This window comes from Myotis brandtii, unplaced genomic scaffold (assembly GCF_000412655.1).
Source record: "Myotis brandtii unplaced genomic scaffold, ASM41265v1 scaffold863, whole genome shotgun sequence".
Taxonomy (NCBI): domain Eukaryota; kingdom Metazoa; phylum Chordata; class Mammalia; order Chiroptera; family Vespertilionidae; genus Myotis; species Myotis brandtii.
Genome location: NW_005371516.1, coordinates 363,675 through 385,035, shown reverse-complemented (window position 1 = coordinate 385,035; position 21,361 = coordinate 363,675). Strand labels below are relative to the sequence as shown.

General features: G+C 40.7%; 1 protein-coding gene, 1 long non-coding RNA gene and 1 pseudogene across 2 annotated transcripts in view; 1 reads left to right on the top strand and 2 right to left on the bottom strand.

The window, feature by feature from the left end:
• Window positions 1-2: 2 nt before the first annotated feature.
• Window positions 3-918, top strand: LOC106724521 (annotated as a pseudogene).
• A 3,723-nt stretch (window positions 919-4,641) lies between these two features.
• Window positions 4,642-21,361, bottom strand: part of SCIN (scinderin) — a 54,550-nt gene continuing 37,830 nt past the window's right edge. Inside the window, exons 9-16 of the mRNA XM_005884838.2 lie at window positions 21,001-21,122; window positions 20,136-20,226; window positions 15,846-16,016; window positions 11,424-11,601; window positions 11,027-11,148; window positions 7,844-7,921; window positions 5,628-5,688; window positions 4,642-5,213 (exon numbers count right to left, since the gene is read on the bottom strand). Of these exons, the coding sequence (XP_005884900.1) occupies window positions 5,086-5,213; window positions 5,628-5,688; window positions 7,844-7,921; window positions 11,027-11,148; window positions 11,424-11,601; window positions 15,846-16,016; window positions 20,136-20,226; window positions 21,001-21,122 (951 nt within the window). The 3' untranslated portion in view covers window positions 4,642-5,085. The remainder of the gene's footprint in view (window positions 5,214-5,627; window positions 5,689-7,843; window positions 7,922-11,026; window positions 11,149-11,423; window positions 11,602-15,845; window positions 16,017-20,135; window positions 20,227-21,000; window positions 21,123-21,361) is intronic.
• LOC106724525 lies at window positions 16,176-16,536 on the bottom strand. The gene is made up of 2 exons (XR_001360343.1): window positions 16,450-16,536; window positions 16,176-16,329 (listed from the first exon to the last, which is right to left on the bottom strand). It is a non-coding gene; the product is annotated as an uncharacterized LOC106724525 (long non-coding RNA).

Genomic DNA, 21,361 nt, shown 5'->3' with positions numbered 1-21,361 from the left:
CTCTCCTCGGAGCGCCCGGCTCGGGCCAGGGCGCCTTGGGCCAGGGGAGCGCCCAGGACTTGGGCCTCCAGCACCACTCCAGCGGCCTCTTCTTGCGGGAAGACATCAAAGCCAACACCGAAGCTGGTGATCCCGCCAAGCGGTACAGACCACGGCCGCGTGGTCCCAGGCCGCGTGACCACATGCCTGGTGCGGTGGGAGCTGGAGAACCGGCGGGATCGGCTCCGCGACTAGCGGTTTTCCCGGGACCTCAGTTTAGGCTGAAGCCCTGGACGGGATCTGTGCCCTGGGCCCGTGATCACTCTGAGCACCGCATCCCGCATCAGAAACACCCAGATGGTCCCAGCCGAGGTTGGACGCGCCCCCTAGCGGAAGGGTGTATAACCTGGACTTCAATCCACCTCTCCTACCTGGGTGATGACGTCACCGGCGGGCGGTGGGTCCAGCAGGAGGATGCTACGCGGAAGCAGTCAATGTCAGGCTAAGCCAGCACGAGGAGGTGGCCAACCCCGTCGTTAAACTATGCAAGACCCAAGGAGTGCGCCCCCAGTTTTCTGGAACGGAGACTGACCAAATCTGCCCCTGCGTTTACACGGTTTTCTCCAACAAGATCACACCTATTCAGTCCAGAGGAGCAAGGTGAGCGCACCAAGACGATAGGGTCCCTCTTTGAGTTGTATGTGTCGTGTGGTCCCAATCAGAAGCCAGCTGAGATAGCTTGGTCTTTTCTAGTTTAAAGGATGAACTGATATGAAAACTAATGAGCAAAAGGAGCTCATGAAGAGGCTGTTCTCCGCCCTTCCTAAGAAGGGGCACCTGCACCTGTTGAAGATGCTCTGCACAGGCCTCGAGCCCTTCACAGGAAAGCGAGGGCAGGCTGGATTTCAAGCGGTGCATAGCCCAAGCGCTAGCTGATGTTTGACCATCATGTTGTTGCCATAGTGGTAGCCCCTGTACCCATGAGTGGTGGTCACTGGTTCTCCCCACCCCCTGAAGGCGGTTGAACCATAGCACCAGTAGGCCTGCCAACGCCCAGGGCGGTGGCCCGGGCTTTGTCCCACATTCTCTGGTATGTTCTCCCCTAGAGACAACGAGGTTGAAGCCAATTTCTCGCGGTGGTCACTTCTCTGACTCTGAGTGACTGTATCCACCATTTATTGTTTGTTAAGAGAGACATCTCCTTTCCTGCATCCATGCTCCATAGAAGCTCTCCTCTTCAGACATCCTGCAATGAAAGGACTTGGCTTCTGCTGTTTTTACTAGACGGTGTTTTCTACCACATCTGTTTCCTCCTCTCCCCTGCTCCCTATAGCCTTTCTCCCTCTGAACTTCCTTCCTAAGAGCTGAGAGCGAGGGGATGATGTCAGATCACTTCATGCACCAAAAGCTGAGCTACTTAATCTGCTGGTCTGACTCTCCTGGGTGGATACTGTTCTTTTTTTTTGTGGAAAAATAAAATCCTCATTGTCTTTTGTAAATCCTCAAAATAAGAAATATTCACCTACATAAATGTTAAAAGAGCCTATCTTATGTATTAGATGCAATAAGACCATAGGGAGTTACTGGACTAAAAGAATTGTTTACTTTCTATTCAAGATTTTTAAAAAAATGTATTTTGAAAATGCTGCTAGATGTTGGTTCTGACTATTTTTCTCCTGGGAGTAAATAGTTGGTAAAGGGAATGGAGCCTGGGGTTGCAGAAACATGTTGTACTAGCTGTGCCTAGACTAAGGGTGACAGCTTAATGATGATGAGAAAACAAAATCTTAATTGCTTTTCTAGTCCAAAGATTCTATAGGGTGGCCATAAAGTCTAAAAATACAGATAACACTATTTTGTCACTCACTGTAATGTAATATCAATAAATCATTTGGTAAAAAACAACAACACAAAAAACATGGGGGTAGGGGAGGGGGGAGGATCTAGAGCCGGAGAGAGCTGTATTTGTTTTCAACAGGCTGGATGGAGTAGGCCTCTCGCCTTGCTGCATATTATACTCACCCGGGAGCATTTAAAGACTATTAGTGACCAGATAAATCACTTTCACCAAAAGTACTTATTTCTTCCTTTCCAACTTTCAGTTCTTTCTCTTACTTTACTGAAGTGGTTCTCCATAGATGGCAATTTTGCTTGCCTCTGCCTCAGGGACATTTGGAAATGTCTAAATGTTTGTTACAACTGGGTGTGGGGAGTAGGGAGAGAAGGATGCTACTGGTATCTTGTGAGCAGAGGCCAGAAATGCTACTAATCATCCTGTATTGCACTGTGCAAAGAACTGTCCAAAGGCCAATGGTGTCAAGGCTGAGAAACCCTGTCTCAATAGACTGGCTACAACCTCCAAGAGAATATGGAAGAGATGAGAACAAACATCTTGTTCCAGATTTTAGTGGAAAAAATTTGTTCTTCCACTCTTAAATATGATGTCAGCTATACATTTTTTGTAGGTACCCTTTTAAGATCAAGAAATTTCCATTCTATTCCCAGTGTTCTCTGAGTTTTTTTTATGAATGTTACTGAATTTTATCAAACACTTTTCTGCATCTATACAGAAGTCACCTGGTTTTCTCTTTTAGGCTGTTAATATGGAGAATTCTTGATCAATTTTTAAATGTTAAAATGAATTCCTGGGATGAAACTCCTCTTTAAATTTTTTTAATTTATTGATTTTAGGGGTGGGGGGGAGAAAGAGAATGAGAGAGAGAGAAAGAGAGGGAGAGAGAGATTTGTTGTTCCACATATTTATGCATTAATTGGTTGCTTCTTGTATATGTCCTGACCTCAGATCAAATCTAAAACCTTGGCATATTGGGATGATACTCTAACCAACTGAGTTACCTGGCCAGGGCCTGGGATAGAACCCCTTTAATTTTTGTATTGTTGGATTCAATTTGATAAAATTTTAAGATTTTTACATCAGTGTTTTGAGGAGTACTGGTATGTAATTTTCTGTTCTTACAATCTTTTGGTTTCATTTTGGTCAGGGTAATACTAGCCTCACACATGAGTTGGGAAATTTTCTCTTATCTTCTATCATTGTCTTGTATTATCAGGAAGAGTTTGTCTAGAATTAGTTTCATTGCTTAAATGTTTGCTAGAAGTCACCAGTAAAGCTCAATTAGGCCTAGACTTTTCTTTCAGAGGGTGTTTTACTGTGAATTCAATTTCTTTAATATGAGTGTACATTGCTATTTAGGTTTATCTGTTTCCTCCTGAATTATGTTTAGTAGTTTATCTCCCAAGAAATTTGCCCATTTCATCAATGCCAAATTTATATGCATAAGATTGTGTTTCATATTTTCTTTTTAGGGTCCATAGGTTCTGTGGTGATACCCTTATTTTATTTCTGATATTAGCAATTTATGTTTTTTTCCCCTCTTTTGTGAATTAGTCATTCCCTTGTCTCTATTTTCTTTGTGTTTAATTTGCTCTTACAGTTTCTTAAGGTGGAAATTTAGATCACTGACTTGAGGTCTTTCTATTTATCTGTGTTAGGATTTAATGCTATAAATTTCCTGTTAAGCACTGTGTTTGCTGTTTCCCACATATTTTGGTGGGCTGCTTTTCATTTTCATTGAGATGAAAATATTTTTTAATTTCCCTTGTGATATCTCTTTTCATCTAAATATTTGAGGATTAGCCAGATATCTCTGTTACTGATTTCTAGTTTAATACATTGTGGTTGGAGAACATAGTTTGTATAACTTCAATACTTTAAATGTGCTGAAATTTGGTTTTTGGCCCAAATATTTTCTCTTAGTGCATATTTTAAGCGCCTTTAAAAAACAAATATAAATGTTTATTTTATCCTTCTGAACACCCTTTCCAATATATGCTATTTTGAAGTCAATTTTTGAATGGTCTCACAAAATTTCACTAAAAAATGAGTGAACTATATTATTTGAAGCAAGGCAAGGTCTATAAAGCACTGATGCAATATATATGTTTTATTTTTTAACAATAATAATAAAATGGCTCAATTAAAAAAAAACTAAACCTTTCATAATTATGTAACCATGGAAAGGCTGTCTAATTTTGACTACTACTGAATGAGGATGAATTAAGAAATGCTAAATTGCCCGGCTAGAGTGGCTCAGTGGTTGAGTGTCAACCTATGAACCAGGAGGTCATGGTTCAATTCCAGGTCAGGGCACATGCCCAGGTTGCGGATTTTATCCCCACTACACTGGGGCGTGCAGGAGGCAGCCAATCAATGATTCTCTCTCATTATTGATGTTTCTATCTCTCTCTCCCTGTCCCTTCCTCTCTGAAATCAATTAAAAAAAAAGAGAAATGCTAAATTCATATATGCATAAAAGGATTTAACATTAAAATTAATAATATGATTAACTCACATATCACATTTGAATAAAATGTCACAACAAATATACCTTTTCAAAAAGATGTATTTTAATGATGGAAGGCTGTATCAGTGAAGTGCTTTTGTACATATTTTTTGGGTATGATAAACATGTACTTTCAAATATATATATATATATGGAACAGAATACAAATTGTTTTGTCATGAAAGAGCTGTGCTTTCAAAGGCTTTTAAAAAGGCAAAAGAGGTGAAGTTTCTCTAGGAAAATGACACTTAGGAGTTAATGGCATCAAAATCACATTGGCTAAAAAAGGAAAACAAACTTTTAAAGCCATAATAACATAAACTTTACTGCAAATATACTCCTTGTTTGAACACATAGAAAGGAGAAGAACCTAAGAAACATTATGGCTGTCTTCTCTGGCACGTTAAAGAACAAGTTTGGCTAATGGCTCCTGAATACTAAAATTTTCCGACAAACTCCCCTAGCTTGTGCCTAGCTTTTCATCTTTATAGATCATATAAAAAGACATAAATCAGTTTCAAGCAGAGCCAATAATGGTCCATAACAAAAGTTTAGTTTTAGTTATCTATTAACATCAGAAAATTCCAGTTTAAAAAGAATTTCAAACCAATCCTAGGCATTAAAAAATAGCCATATAGCTGAGGTTAATTTTCTAAAGTCAAATAAACAACCGCCCTCCCCCAACCCCAAACAGCAATGGGACAGCCATAATGTTTGTTTGCTTATTCCTCCAAAAGCCAGTTTACCACCTGCTGGAATCCCAGCCCAGAAACCAGCCTGTGAATGTGGGTGGCTCATAGCCCTGTTTTACTATGATAATTGGCGTCCTCCTGTCTCTTCCAGAAGGGTCTGTCTCAAGGTACATTTTGGCTAAAAAAGAAGGACAGACATATAAATTTAATTAGTCTTGATTAAAGTAGCAGTAGAATGAAAGGTTTTTCAATAAATATAACAAATTAAATCTTCCTTGCCCCCAAGTAGTCAAATATTGTTCCATATGAACAATTACTTATAGATTTCTCTCATCTACTATAGAATGTACCATGGGAGTTCCATTATTGCCTGAAAAAAATCCAAACTTTATGGAATTATACTTATGGCATAATCGTATGTTTTCAATAACAAAAATTGTTCCAGAAAATAACCCAGGGTTGTTCAAAAGGAATTTTTAGAAAAAAACCTAGGTTATACTACGTTATAACAGTTATGTAGATTTTACTATTTCTATAATAAAAAAAATGTAAGTGAATTAAAAAATTTCAGGATAATTGATATCTAGCTTACCAGACTTCAGAGATTCTGTCTTCTCAACTTCATTGGCATCTTTGCCAATCCAAATAAAAATCTGAAGAATGAAACAATATATACTGTTGGAGGAGTGTTGACTCAGTGCTGGACCCCATGCAAAGTCCTCCTCACACACTGCTCTTTAAATCTTCACAGCCTCACCAGTGAGAAATGTGGACACAATTGCGCGGAAGTTCAACCACTTTCCCAGTGTCTACACTTATTAGGAGACGCCTACAACTTCTATCCAGACAAGTTTCAGTCCAGATTTCACATTCTGATATTTTGTGTTATATAGTGTTTTCCAGTTAATAAAATGAACACTCCCCAAAACAACTTACGGATTGTTTAATTTTCTTTTGCACTCTCCCTGGGGTGTGTAAGACAATCATTATCCCCGTATTATCCTGGGGGGCCCACACTCAGCTTGTCTGTGGGCACTCCAGACTCCCTTGAGGAACTTCTTACTGAAGCTTCGTGTTCTCCTATAGCAGTGGTCAGCAAACTCATTAGTCAACAGAGCCAAATATCAACAGTACGATTGAAATTTCTTTTGAGAGCCAAATTTTTTAAACTTAAACTATATCGGTAGGTACATTGTTATTAACTTAATTAGGGTACTCCTAAGGCTTAGGAAGAGCCACACTCAAGGGGCCAAAGAGCCGCATGTGGCTCACAAGCCACAGTTTGCCGACCACGGTCCTATAGTATTGTATTCTCTAACAATTTGGTAAAAGTGCTATACTCTTGAATAATTAAATACTGATGTTTCACCCTGACCGGTTTGGCTCAGTGGATAGAGCGTCGGCCTGCAGACTGAAGGGCCCCAAGTTCGATTCCGTTCAAGGGCATGTACCTTGGTTGCAGGCACATACCCAGTAGGGAGTGTGCAGGAGGCAGCTGATCAATGTTTCTTTCTCATCGATGTTTCTAACTCTCTATCTCTCTCCCTTTCTCTCTGTAAAAAAATCAATAAAATATATTTTTAAAAAATACTGATGTTTTATTTAAACTGATATAATAATATATTCTGTATGTGTCCTTCTCCTTCTTAAATATGTAGGTTGCATACTTCAATGCTGAAAAATTCTCCTGAATTATCTTATATGTAAATCATTTTAAAGTCACTTGTTGGCAGGAAAATTTTGGTCAAATTAATTTTGATTGTGTTCTAGTTCATACTGAGAGGGCTGGGATATTTGCTTGCAGGGTGGAGAACAAGCCATGACAGCCTGGTACTGTATACGAAGTATAATTGACATATAACATTATATTAGTTCCAGGTGTTTAACAGAATGATTCGGTATTTTTTATTTATTTATTTATTTATTTATTTTATTATGTATAGGGCGTAATGTCACAGGAAGGCCATAGTATTCTGTCACCCGTGAGGAGTAAGCCCAAGTTGCTGTTGGATGTGTTGTACACAGAGAAGCCATTCTTCAGGCGCTCTGCTCTCTCCACACCCTGATTCGGTATTTGTATCTCTTGTGAAATGATCACCACAACAGTAAGTCTAGTTAACAAGAATCTAAGGGGTAACATAACTGAATCACTTAGGAATTAAGAGCAGACCTATAATATTGTTTGGTTGACTCTACGAGTAGGCCAAATTCAGACAACTATTTCATAACTGTTCATATCATTTAGTTCCTAATATATTTATTTTATTATCATTGTTAACTTACAATAGTAAATGGAGGTTAAAAAATCAACTATCAGTGTGCCATGTTAAATCACCATTAATTTTCTCCAAAATAAACATAACAGTGGCATTCTTTACTCTGTAAATTCAAAACTGTTCTGTGTCTGTTTCTTTCCCAGGGGAAGGGTCTCCTGTGAGTTGCCAAATTTCAAGAGAAATTCTGAATATTTCAATCTCCCCCACGGCATTGTACTCCGGTTATACCCACTTATTATACAACTAATGCATTTATTAGTTGGCTAAATAAATATATGAACAAGTTAGGAGTGAGTGAATTTTACAAATATATGAAAAATAAAGTTTTTTGCCTAAAATTATACAGCCAAAGTTGGCAATCGTGGAATTATTTTCACATTAAGATATCAACTTGCCAAAATGTGTTGTCTCCTTTCAATACAACTTAAATCCATAGGCCGATGTATTATTAGACTTGCCATTTCTCAAAGCAGATTTTGGCGGCTCCCAGCTACACGTACTCTCTCTTGCTGTGAACAAAATATAGTTTTACCTGTTCCCAAGCATCTAACAGCATGACATCATCTTCTGCTAAATCATCCTGGGTGAACTCTCCTGGGACCTCTTCAATCTGAAATGTATAAAAACACTTTATGACCAAACCATCAAGAAGTAATTTTTCTAATATATAGACAAGTTGCTTCACAGATTTATGCTGCTTTCCTAAAGTCTCTAAAGACATGTTTGGCATTTGTGGACAAAAGAAAAAGGTTCTGTGGGTAGTGACCACACAGGGTGATCTGATCACAAATTTCTAACTGGGCAGGTCATGGTGGACAGCGACACTCCAGACCTGTAACTTCTTTAGTGAAAAGCTTAAGCCAGCGCTGTCCATTATTCTTGTGCATCTGGGTTAACACAGCTTGGAAATGCCAGAAGCAATACTCCTCCAAGGAGGTCTTGGCTACAGGTAACATAATCTTGTTACCTATCCTGCAATGTAGTCGCCACCTTGCCTTTTCTCACCTCCCTGTAACCTTCCGTGCGTTCCCTCCTTAACTTCAAATGCTTAAAAGAAGCTGCACAACTGCTATTCTCGGGAGCATTTGAAATCTGCTTCTGGCACATGTTGTCAGTTTCGGCTCAAAAAAACTCTTGTAAAAATTCTCTACAGGTTTGAACATTTCTTGTCGACACATTTGAGTTTATGGTCTGGGTATTAAACTGTCTTTCATTTTATAGGTCAAGGTTGTTTTAATAAAATCAATAGGTTTGGTCATTTTTATAAATCAACAATTCTCAATATGATGAAATTATAACATAATACTCCATATGCAAAGCTCATTATTTTTAAGTGGGTTAAATTGTATTCTCTATAGTTAACATTAAAGGGTTTGAGAAGGTTAGTTTAACACATCCAGTACCAGCAAATATGTTTTTACTGCTTTTAGAGAGAGGAGGAAGGGAGAGAGAGAGAGAGAAACATTGATATGAGAGAGAAACATTGATCAGTTGCCTCTGTATGCATGGGGACTGCACCCTGACTGGGCATGGAACCTGCAACCTCGGTATGTGCCCTGACTGGGAATCAAATCCATGACCTCTTGGTTTACGGGATGATGCTCCAACAAACTGAGCCACACTTGTTAGTGAAAAGTTCAATACGTTTAAAGAGTTCTGGATAAAACCCGCCTGATCCTTAGAAAAGTGTGGTAGATTGGATTATGGTTCCCAACTCTTCACTCCTTCCTTCTGCCATGTGACTTTGCAGTACAGTTGAGTAGGCAGAGTGGACTGTGGCCTTAGCTATGTCATATTAGCCAAGGTGACTAAGCAGGGGTCCTCTTGTGCCCCTGGGGTCTGTCATGGAAAACACTGGCATGACCCTAAACTGCAGCCAATGGAGAACCTCCCAGCTGTGCCCAGCCAACCTGGTCCTAGGTGATCTGTAGCCCTCTGAGCAAGATAATATATATACAGTATGCTGTATGAGATACTGACGTTGTTAAGCAAACGAAAAGCTAACCATTTACAAAGGGCAAGGAATTTGTTTACATTATCTTTTAACAGAATATTTGCTAATCTGATAAAGGTTGAAAAAAGCAAAAACCTTAAATATTACTTACTTTGTGCCCTGCACTGTTCTAATCCTTTATACACAACAACTAATTTTGTGCCGCGCTGGCTCGGCCAAGGGTGAACCTGAGTGGGGGCGGCTGAAAGGCTTAGAAAAGACCGACAAGAGAATGAAAGCTGGGTCTCGGTGGGTGGGACGCTGCTTCTCTGAGAGACAGTGCCAGCGCCCACAAGCCATGTCTTTATTTTATAGCAGATGTCAGGAGGCAAAGTAAGGGCGTGATCAAGATGTTTACAATATTCTCGTGGGTTTCAATCCTCCTCAACTACATGCACCTGAACTCTATCACTCAGGCACGTGGGGCCACGTGTTCGGACCATAGGTTCAAGCTTACACCTATAGCTGTTGGCTATAATTGTGCTGGGAGGGCTCTGCTCTCCAAGCTGGGACTTGTACATGGCAATGAGAGGACTGTGCCCTCTCATCAGTCCAAGGCTTGAACCTGTCCAAAACACTGTAGCTGCTCCCCACATAATTTAATATTCACAACAACCCTATGAAGAAGATACTAGGATTAGCCCCATTTAACAGATGAGAGAACTACAGCACAGAGAGGGAAAGTAACCAGCCTAAAGTCACACAGCCAGTAAATAATATCACCAAGTAAGTAATATCACACAGGCAGATTGGCTCTAAAAGCTGTGCTTTTAACCAGTGGGCTCTGCTGCCTTTAGACATGAATCTACATGTCCAAAGCCTGCTTTCTGATGGTGATAAGATGAAACACTTTTTAGTAACACTCCTTTTCTTTAAATTGTGAAGGAAGTAGGAGCTCCAAATATCAAACTAGAAAATGAGTAGGTATAGAGGAAAAGTGTTTTTTTTTCTTTCAAATATGTGCATGATAGAAAAATAAAATAAACACAAAGACTAATAGATTTTTTTACACCTAAGAACAAAGCCTAGATATTATTTTTGTAAAATATATCTTCATTTAAAACAAACATGTTATTAGCAAATAATACTAATAAGAAATTATAGAAGCATGTTGTTTGGATGCAACTTTTTTAACTATAGAATTTCTATAGTTACACTGAGATAATGGGCTACCAGCCCAGGATATTCCAGAGCTCAGTACAAAACCACTCTTGTATATATAGATGCTTTTACCTCCAAATTCCTGGAATTCAAAGCCTGTGAATGACTGAAATAAAACATTCCTCCTGATTTCAGTTACTCTGCAAGTGGATATATAGTGTTCTGTGATTTTGCCCAATGATTGTATTTCCATAATATATATTATTTGGTCAACCTGGTGAAACTTTTTATTTCCCTAGGATATTAAAAGGTAACATTTACATAGCTGGATCAGAAACGACTCTTTTTGCCTACAAGAAGTGTCAAATTATTCAATTAGCAAGTCCATCCACATGCATGCTGACACCGGTGCATGGTAGCCGGTATTTTTCAGAGCAGCTTGATTTATAGAGTACATTACACTATTCCTGAGCTTTCACATCCATTACGTCATTGACTCTGAAAGCTACCTTGTGTGGAGTGAAGAGTAGTACCTGTGGTTTGCAGGTAAGTGAAAACTGAGAATCAGAGCGTCGGAGAGTGTCCGAGCCAACACCGGAAAGTCTCTCCCAAAACACTTACAATGAACCTTCCGGTTTTGTTGGAGCAGGCGTACAGCCGAGGCGGGTGGTCTTCAGCCTGGCTCTCAAGCAGGGGAGAGGTCTGGTAGTGCTTTCTCCCTCCGAGGGAATTCCAGAACTCCTCTGTGGAAGACACACGGAGTTACCCAACGCACTTCCAGGCACCTGGCTGCTACTGCGTTACATCAACAAATATTATCTTACCTCGACTTTAATGTTAAGAAATTATTTAAATACAGCAGGTATCATCACCCACTTTGGCAACTAATGGATTCTTATGCCCCCTCCTCCACCAATAACTTTTACCAAGTAACTATTTATGGAAAAAATAAATTACGTCATTAGCAATCCTACCAGATGTAAGTTCTGGTTAGTGGCCCCGGCCCCACAGCACACACCTGGCTCCTCTCCCTCCTGAATCCGTGTGGTTTTGCATCTGAGCACACTGGCCACGTGCTCCGCCCCCTTCTCCTCCGCCTGGCTGGCACCTTTTCCTACCCAGATGTAGCCATTATTGTGTCGCAGTTTCAGGACAAAAACATCATTGGAATTCAACGAATTTGCATCCACATCTACCTACAGTGTGAAGAAAAACAATACAATGGGTCAGACTCATTGCTGCCCCCTCAATAAACATGTCAGAGAGGTTGTGACAGGGACAAACCATCCTAGCCTTCTGTCCCGCCTCCCGAAAGCTTGTTCCGGGCAGCACGTGGCAGCACTGCGGCTTAAACATTAGAGCAGGAGCACTGTGGTCTGTGCCAGCTTAACTCAACTGCCCACAGACAGGGGCACAAGGCTCTAAGAACAACATTAGCCAAACTTCAGTGATAAATAACAAAGATAATATTCAAAGGGACCATAAGAACAAGGATAGGCTCTAATGGGGGGGGGGGGGGGCGGATAGGAGGGCATAAGCTTTACAAATGACATAGATAAGGCAAAGCTATTCAGTTTTCTCTCCCCTGCTAAACAGGAGGTTTATCAGATAACCAAAGGGACACCTTAAAATCACAAAACAGGGACTGGAGTCCAAATTAGGCAAAGAGATAATACTATAGATTCACTAAAAAGGGCTCCAGGCTCAGGTAAATTATTGCTCAAATTATAAAAGACTATTTATAGGGGATTGAAAACACAGCACTGACATGCCCCTTCCTTTCAACCAAGACGCGGTGGCCACTGTGTTGGATCGGCCTGGTGAACAGTCTGCTCCATGTGGCCACGGGGAGTGAGAGGGACCCGGGTGGGCCCAGACTCTGGCTGGAGACGGAGGCTACCCGGGGAGCCCCTGGGCAGGAACAGGCATGTGCAGAGTCTCGGGCTTGGTAGTGAGCCTGAGCGTCTGTCTAGGTGGGCTTGTGTCTCTGGTCCAGGACCTTGTGATGTTGGGACTCTGTGAGTGCCCGTGAGGCCCTCTGGCTCTGTGACTGCGACAGTGTGTGTATCATTTCCTGTGTGACTGTGGGACTCCATGTGACGTGTGAAAACAGGGAGATGAAGAATGAGTGAGCAAGACTGAGATGGAGCGACGAGGGAGGAAGAACATAGGAGTGTGTTGTTCTTGAGGCCGAGTGAAGGAAGCGTTTCAAGGAGCTGGTTATCAGCTGTGCCAAATGGTGCTGTTTGGCCAATCACATTGAGGTACCAGGCCAAGGCATGGACTCTGTGTAGAGTAGGATTTCACCGGGTTTGTCAGGACCCGTCCCCAGAGAGCAGTTGAGGAGGAAGGCATGGCTGTTGGAAATATTAAAGACGTGTCCCAGGGGTGGGGAACATTTGGGGATGCGGTTACTGTCCTCTTTCAGTAGGAATGAGACCTCATAGACCAAGCTCAAAGGAATCTATCCGATATGATGACAGAATTATAGAAATCATGACTTCTGATTTCTCCTCCAAACATCTCCTCATCGGTACAGAAGGAAGAACTTGGCTGATGGAGAGACAGAGGCAAGAGATCCATGCCCAGATCGGTGAGGGGTCAGGGAAGCCATTCCAAAATAGAATGTTACAGTGCTAGTCTCCCAGGAGATGAAACAATGATTTTGATTAGTGCATTTCAGAGAGGCTAGGAATGTGGTGGCTAGTTTGGGAGGCCCAGAAGAGCTGTATCACAAGCAGTCCACCATGTCTCAGAAAGAAGTGTCCACTGGGAAGAAACCAGGAAGGCAACGATTCTCACCAACTCTTCCATCAGAAATTAACTGAGGGTGCCCATAGATGACAGCCTACCCATCTTTTAATATGATAGATTTTTTAAAAATTAGTCATCATTGAATAGGAGAAGCCATGCACAGAGTATTTTGGAAGAGATCAATACATATGATGGCCTTTAAACTGCATACCTGAATGAGACCACTCTGGAGAGACCCAAGGCTGGGCCTCGGAGCACGCAAGTGCTCATGGGACAAGCCGAGGAGGAGACTCCAGCAGGACTGCCCTGCCAAGAGCGGCCCTGAAGTTTGGAAGAAATCCTGGTGAGTGTGGTGTTTCAGAAGCCTCGTGGGGGGAACCAAAACAAAACAGTGTTTCAGGAACACAGGAAAGAGAGACTGTGGAAATGCTCATGGGAGGTTAAGACAAGTGAGATCAGAGAGGGCAGAAGGCAGGTGGGACTGTGGGAATGGGTGTCTGAGGGGAGTGGCTTAGAGAGACTAATAGGCTTAAAAGAGTAGAGAAGGTGAATTAGTGAAGACGTCGGTTTTGAGGATTTGTGGTTTTAAGGAGGGCAGAGAAAGGGTGTCACTGAGATGGTCCAGGTGAAGAGATAGTCTTTAAAGGGAGGATGTGAGTCTCTCAGAGGCATGTTTGTATCTGAAATAACTGATCCAGGACAGGAGAATAAATTGATAATACAGGAGATAGAGAAGTTTGTTGCCTGCAATAACGAACTGGAGGAGGGACAATAACATGGGACAGAGAAAAATCCAGCGAAGTCCTAGGTAGCCCAGATGTCACATTTTAATAGGAGTCATGTTTTCTTTTAAAAAACCATATTTTATTGATTTCAAAGAGGAAGGGAGAGGGAAAGATAGAAACATCAATGATAAGAGAGAATCATTGATTTGCTGCCTCCTGCCCACCCCTACCGGGGATCTAGCCTGCAACAGAGGCATGTGCCCTTGACTGGAATCAAACTTGGGACGCTTCAGTCCGCAGGCCAATGCTCTATCCACTGAGCCAAACCGGCTAGGACATGTTTTATTTCTTTATGTAATAAATATGCATTAAATTATTTGCCAATATCTTCTTTACACAAACATTACTATTTATTTTTAATTTATGGGTAAGAATAGATTGGTATTAATTTATAAAATTATTTTGTATTTTTATGTAAATAACTATTCTAAAATATGTATTATTAAATGTAAATAAATTAACTATTCAAATTTATTTCATAAAACAGCTGGGAAGAATATACAGATGCGCCCTGACCGGTTTGGCTCAGTGGATAGAGCGTCGGCCTGCGGACTGAAGGGTCCCGGGTTCGATTCCGGTCAAGGGTATGTACCTTGGTTGCGGGCACATCCCCAGTAGGGGGTGTGCAGGAGGCAGCTGATCGATGTTTCTCTCTCATCGATGTTTCTAACTCTCTATCCCTCTCCCTTCCTCTCTGTAAAAAATCAATAAAATATATTTCAAAAAAAAAAGAATATCTAGATGCAGACAAGTTGGTGAAATTGGAGGGTGTAGAGGAGATTTTTGTGTGATCACATTTACATTCTCTGTGAACTCTGATTCTGTTATCCGTAGAGAGCAGGATGTTGGAGATTTGGAGAGAGAGGAGGGCCTGAAGGGTGTGGTGGACAGAAAAGGTTTGAGGACAAGAGTGGATGAGAGAAGCCAGAGTGATGGGGACAGTGAGGCCAGGCTGAAGCCATCAAAGACTAAGAGCGGAAGTACTGGCTGCTCAGTTGATGGCAGCATAAGGGGCTGGGGGAGGGAGAGTCTGATAAAGAGAAGTCATAGGATAAGCAGGGAGCGTGCCTCATCCACACCGTCACTGCGCCTGGCATGGGAGAAAAACACAATTTCTACTTGAGTGGACTGCATGGGAATCTATATTCTCAGAGGACATTAGAGCATGAAGGGAGAGGGTGGCTTAGAGAAAAGGTTGCAGGTGGAGAGATGCTATGACCTACCTGGTTTTAAGGGCTCAGCTGAATGGCTTGTGCAGAGAGGAAGGGTGGGCAGAGGGTCCATGTTTGAGGAGGAAATTGTAAAGGGAAGTTTAGGTTGATATGGGAGACTTGGATCTGTAGAGTGACTGAGAGCGGGCGATGAGTGATGGATCATCCTAGAGGTCAAAGCACTCAGCCATCTAAAAGCCTGCACTGCTGGCCCTGCCCATCTCTGGAGGCCTTCTTGTCTTATGACACTGTGATATGGGGTTTGATTTCTTTCACAGCTGCTGTCAGATTGAGTAATGGTCTGGCCCAATATGGCAAAGCCTGTTTCCCACATTCGTTACAGGCATACGGACAAGGGGCTTCCCTCTCGAATTCCCTAGTGTGGTCATCTGATCACCACCCACCATCCATCTTCCCTCAGGCCTTCCAAGGTAGAGCATAAGCTGCATCATGCCTTTGACAGCTTGATTTGTTACGTTATTCTTAAAATCCATTTGCTTTGGTATAATGCAGTTGGCAAATGTGAGAAGCCTAGTGTCTGGAGTTAGCTATTTATTCAATTCTCCTGCCTTTATTATTTTTACTGTGAACACCAGCTTCGTTATAAAAGTGAAGGGAGTGCACTTGCCAACTTTTAAAGGCTAATACTTGCTGGGGGCTCAGGTGGTTTTACTGAATGCGTGACATCACCTCCACAATCCTGGTGATGGATGCCAGGTTTCTCCGGACTTGAAAGAGACGCGTGGGGGCAGCAGGTGCCTGCCCTCCGCTCTTTGATGTTCCATCCTTGTAAATAATGAGCGGTTTGTCTTTGAACAAACTCAGCAGGTGAGCAGGTTCTTTGCCCTGGGAGACTCGAATCTGGGGGAGGGAGATAAAAAAAAAATAAAGGGTGCCATGAGAGGAGGTTGTATTTCCAACTGTGCTCCCACTATTCTTTTTAAAAATAAAACAAATAAACAAACAAACGAAAATAAACCAGAAGTCAAGAGCAGGAGGAACAATGATTGGCAGAAGATGTGGATTGATGATCATTAAGCCCAGTTTCCTCACTGACTTAAGAATCATTTATTACTCCAGACCCCACACTCGTGGCCAGCACTTCTCAGGGGAAACATCGCCATACGGCACCCACTTTCTGCTTCCAGAGAGCATAAAGATGTAAGATGTCCCTCTATACCTCCAGAAGAGAAAAAAACAAGTGCTGACGCATTATGCCATCTTTCATGAAAACTACTCTTTTTTCATGAGTACCAACACTTTGCAGATGTTTAGGAATATACTTGTTTCTCACATGTTTTGGATTTTGTTCAGGTTAAGAGATGTGCATTCATATGCCTCCACAAGTAAGACAACACAAAAACACACTAATAGTTTCCACATCCCTACAATACAGGTGAAAAAATAATTGTAAAGCCATCTGGGTATAGATAAATGATTTCTATCCAAACATCAAAAACAGATAAAAAGAAACAGAATATGCTTTCTATTTTTAAACTTAACTTAAGAAATGGTAATAATTTGTTTAACATAAGCACTTTAAAAATACATTATAAAGACTTTTCAGGATAAGAAAATAAATGAAAAATTATTTAATTTCACCTATTAACTTAATCCTAGATATTGCATTAGAAATGCACTTTCTATTTCTTGTATAAACTATGGATGCATTTTTTATATAAACTGTTCAATAAAAATACATTATAAAGACTTTTCAGGATAAGAAAATTTAAGAAAATAAATGGAAAATTATTCAATTTCACCTATTAACTTAATACTAGATATTGCATTAGAAATGCACTTTCTATTTCTTGCATAAACTATGGATGCATTTTTTTATATAAACTGTTCAGATTTTGTGCTGGTCCCCTATTTTTGTCAATTATTCTGCCCTGTGCTAAAATTAAATGCTCTCTCACCTCCACTGTTGTATCCTTTTCTAGAAGCCAAGGTAGTAGGAATGCTGATGCATATACCATTGTAGGGAGGCCTAGGGAGCATTGACAATAATTAATTTCACAGATATCCTTCAGTGAGTAGGTATTCAAATAAGTGAGTAGCAAATTATGAAAAGCTTGGGGTGAGCTTAGCTAGGAGTATCTAACTCCGCTGCTTAGCACTTCTCACAACACTGAGAAAACCTTAATTGCCAACCTAAAAGAAGAAGACCACTGATTAAGACTCATTCTACCTGTGAAATGAGAGAGACAAAGTAAATTGAAGAATTTTCAATACTGTTAACGGACTCTACAGAATGTTTAAAACAGCAATTAAGAACTTGAGCTTATTCATTTTTGTAAACTACTGCCATCTAGTGATTAAACTACACATTACCACTTTGTCAATTTAGGATTCAACTGGCTAACAAGGGAAATAAATGTATTGAGTATCTCAAATATTTTACCATGAAATGTAGAATTTATAATGCATAATAAATATCTTCAAAGTTTTTACATAATTTGGTAAGGAATGTGTTAAAGATAAATTAAATGGCATAGATGATGCCAGTTCTTAGCTAGAAATATTTAATTCAAGGAATGAATATAATACTTCATGGTGAAATACAATCCAGTATATTTAAAAATTCAATCACCTTATTAATTTAATTAAAAACAACAAAATTTAATTGTTTCAAAAGTTAATATGCACCTTTACATATAGCTCTAAATCGTTTTATAGTATATCTATCAACAACTACCAAGGCAAAAGGGAAACTAGCTGGAAGGTCAAATTGTGCCTCCACATCTTAGATTGTATGTACTGAAGTATCTGACTTACCTATTTAATTATTAAGCAGCAGTTACACATTTATAAAGTTTTGCAAACAAAATAAAAAATTTGTATACCATAGAGAATCTTGCTCACTTGACATTAGGCATGAGGAAGTTAGTAAGGCACATTCCTGGGAAGGGAATGCCTAGTGCTACTGTATCAGAAATGTTACTATGCTGGCCAAACCAGTGCCTGCTCTCAGTCTAACCCCCAATCTGGAAGAAGCTTTTCCCCACTGATGGGAGCAAACTCCTTTCCCAAAGCCAGCCAGAGAAAATACCCAGGCAGTGTGAGCTAGTCCAGCTAGAAAGTGAGGGAGGGAGGGAGAGGGGGGAAGAAAAGAGAGAGAGGGAGGGAGAGAGAAACACACACAGTGAAGAGAGCTGGATAGGCAAGGAACAAGCCAGTGCCACTCGCGGGGCTAAGAAGAGTAGACAGACAGACTGGAGCACACTGAAGAGTAACACAGTCTGTGTTTGAGGTCTGTGTTTGAGTTACACATTGAGGAATTAAATAAGCAAAGACCAAGAATTTCCTGTGATTACTACTAAGGGTCCTGAAACAAGTAGCAAATATCCCACAATAAACATGAGAAGAGGAACTTGAGAGAAGAGGAAAGAAGGTCAAACCGGGATGGAAATGGTCCCTTGGACACAATGAGAACAGGTAGAACTAGACACCGATACTAGAGTCCCATTACATGACGTTCAAACTTTATAATTAGTCAGCACAATATTTCTCTCCCTCCCTCTTTCTCTATCTCGATCTACTTCTCTCTAGATAAATAGGTAGCTAGATATATCTAGATATCTACCAGTAGATATAGATACATACATGCACTATATATAGATACATACATAGATACATAGAAATACAGATACATCGGTGGACTCATTCATAGAGACATCATTTAGAATCTGGGTGTAGTCATTCTTAACAAATTATTTATTTTTAGAAATACCCAAATAAAGAATCCATCTCTCTTCCCACAGTATTCTCTCCTTTCTCCTTTTTCTTCTCTCCTCTCTTTCCTCCTCCGTGATTTCCTTCCTTTTCTCCCCTCCTTTCCCTTTTCTTTCCCTTCTCTCCCTTCTCCTTCCCTCCTCCCCTTTCTTTTCCCATTCCCTCCTGTTCTCTCTCCCCTCCCATCTCTTTTTTTCCTATTTCTCTTTCTCCCTCCACTCCCCCCGCCCCACTGGTTTGCTAGACTTTGTGTCAGTCAAAATTCTGGAACCCAGAGGGAAAAGTAAGGGTCTATGCTCTCATCAGACATTCCTTACATACTTTTGTGATTTGGGAGTGTAAACATTGTTCTATTAATTAAAATCTTCGTCTGTGCTTGTTTTATACTGCTGTATTTAATTCCTGTTGCTTTCATAACCAATTATTATAATTTTAGTGACTTAAATCAGCACAAATTTATCTTATAGTTCTGGAGGTCAGAAGTCCTAAAAGAGTCTCACTGGCCTGACATCCAGGTCTCCCTGGCTACGTGCCTTTAGAGGCTCTAGGAGTGAATCCTTATCTTTGTCTTTTTCAGCTTTTAGAGGCGGCCTGTATTCCTCGGGTTGCATCTTTAAAGTTAGCAATTGCTGGTAGAGTCTCTCTCGTGTTGCCTCCTCCTAACTCTGCCTGCCTCCTTGTTTCACTTGTAAGGGTCCTGTGATTACACTGGATCTACGCCATCATCCTGGATAAGCTTCCTATTTTAAGAAATGCTACTTTGCAACCTTAATTCTATCTCTATTCTTAATTCCCCTTTGCCTTATAACATAGCATGTTCACAGGTCCAGGAGATTAAGATGTTGACATCTTTGCATGGATGGGGGTGGGGGAATAATCTACCTTATCACATCTGTTTAACAACAGCTGGGCATGGTAACTCAGCACAGTTTTAATGTCAAGTGACTGACATTGACATATGATGTGATTCTAAAGGAAGGATCCTTTCAGGCTCTTAAGTCTATTAATAGTATGTTTGGGTTTTTGTTGTTTTTTTAATTTTGTTTCCTTTCTCTCTTCCCGAGTCTGAGAGAATTACTATGGCACAAGAGTAGAGGTATTTGAATTCCAAAAAAAAAAAAAAAAAGGTAATATATAGAAAAGGTCAAGTTCCCATCCCAAGTGGGGTTGGGGGCTTAAACTAGACATTGGGGGCTAGTTTAAGTGGGGGCTAGTAGAACTTGAACATCGTAAAAATATTCCAACCTGCACAGCACGTCCTCCCAGGGATCTGTCCAACTGAACAGTCAGGAATGCAGATGTCGTCAGCTCATCTCTCGTGGCATTGGCTCCTTGCCTGGAGGGAACCCAAGCAAAATAAATTAGCTTGTATTTAAGTTTTAAAACCTTCTAACAGAGGCATTTCGAGTAGAGACTTGAGTTATTATGGTTTCACATGACATGGCTGTGGAAGCCACCGTTTTTCTGCAAGTGCTACCGTGGAGCCATGACTCGTCCTGTGTACTGTCTAGAACTGCATGTGGCAGGGATCCTTATCTCCATCGTGCAGGTAACGAAACGGGGGCTTAGCTCCTTATAACTTAGGTCAGTAATTGGGTCCAGGTAACGAAACGGGGGCTTAGCTCCTTATAACTTAGGTCAGTAATCGGGCCTGTCTGACTTTAAGTTGGAGCTGCCTATTTTGGGAAACCATATCCCATAATGAAAATTCTCCATCTGAGTAGGAGAACATGAGCCAATCCTACGAGGCTGGATATCAGAGGCACTTCATTGTTCCATGAATATTCTGTGAGCATAGCACCAAATGTCTGAGCCCAGGAGATGAGATACTCAGCTACATATCCACTAGGAGAACACTCCCCTTTGCATATCAAAACCTTTTTCCTAGATTAGAGAGAATGATTGTTATCTAATCCCCCCTGCTTGTGGGCAAAAGCTACAAAATATAGTCAAAATCATATTGAAAGGACATACTACAAGCAATAGAAATCTCACTAGGATAACTATAGGACAATTCTATCCTATATTGCATAGAATTTCATGAAATTTAACTTGGGAGCAATATCTGGCCTCTATGAAACTTGAGATTTTATAACAGAGGGAAAGTTACCATGTGTAGATAATCTGTCCTCTGGGATACGTGTAGAGTATAATGTAGCAGTCACCACCGTAGAATTCACCATATGAATTTTGGTTAATTTCGATCCTACCGCTGCTTTCCACACGCCAAATCTGAAAGGGATGGAATACGTGTACCCAAATTAGCATTTTCTTGATCTAATAATACTTCTCAGAAGTTTTTTTTTTTTTTAAGTTGGTCTAGATCTATTCCTAAATAACTTTTAATAATAAAAGTTAGTATTTTTTATTTTAAAAGTTATTGTATTATAAAGGGGCAGGATAGGAATTTGGAGACGAGCGGGTGAAGAGATGTGCTTTCATATAGAAGCCTTCCCACACCATCCGGTGAG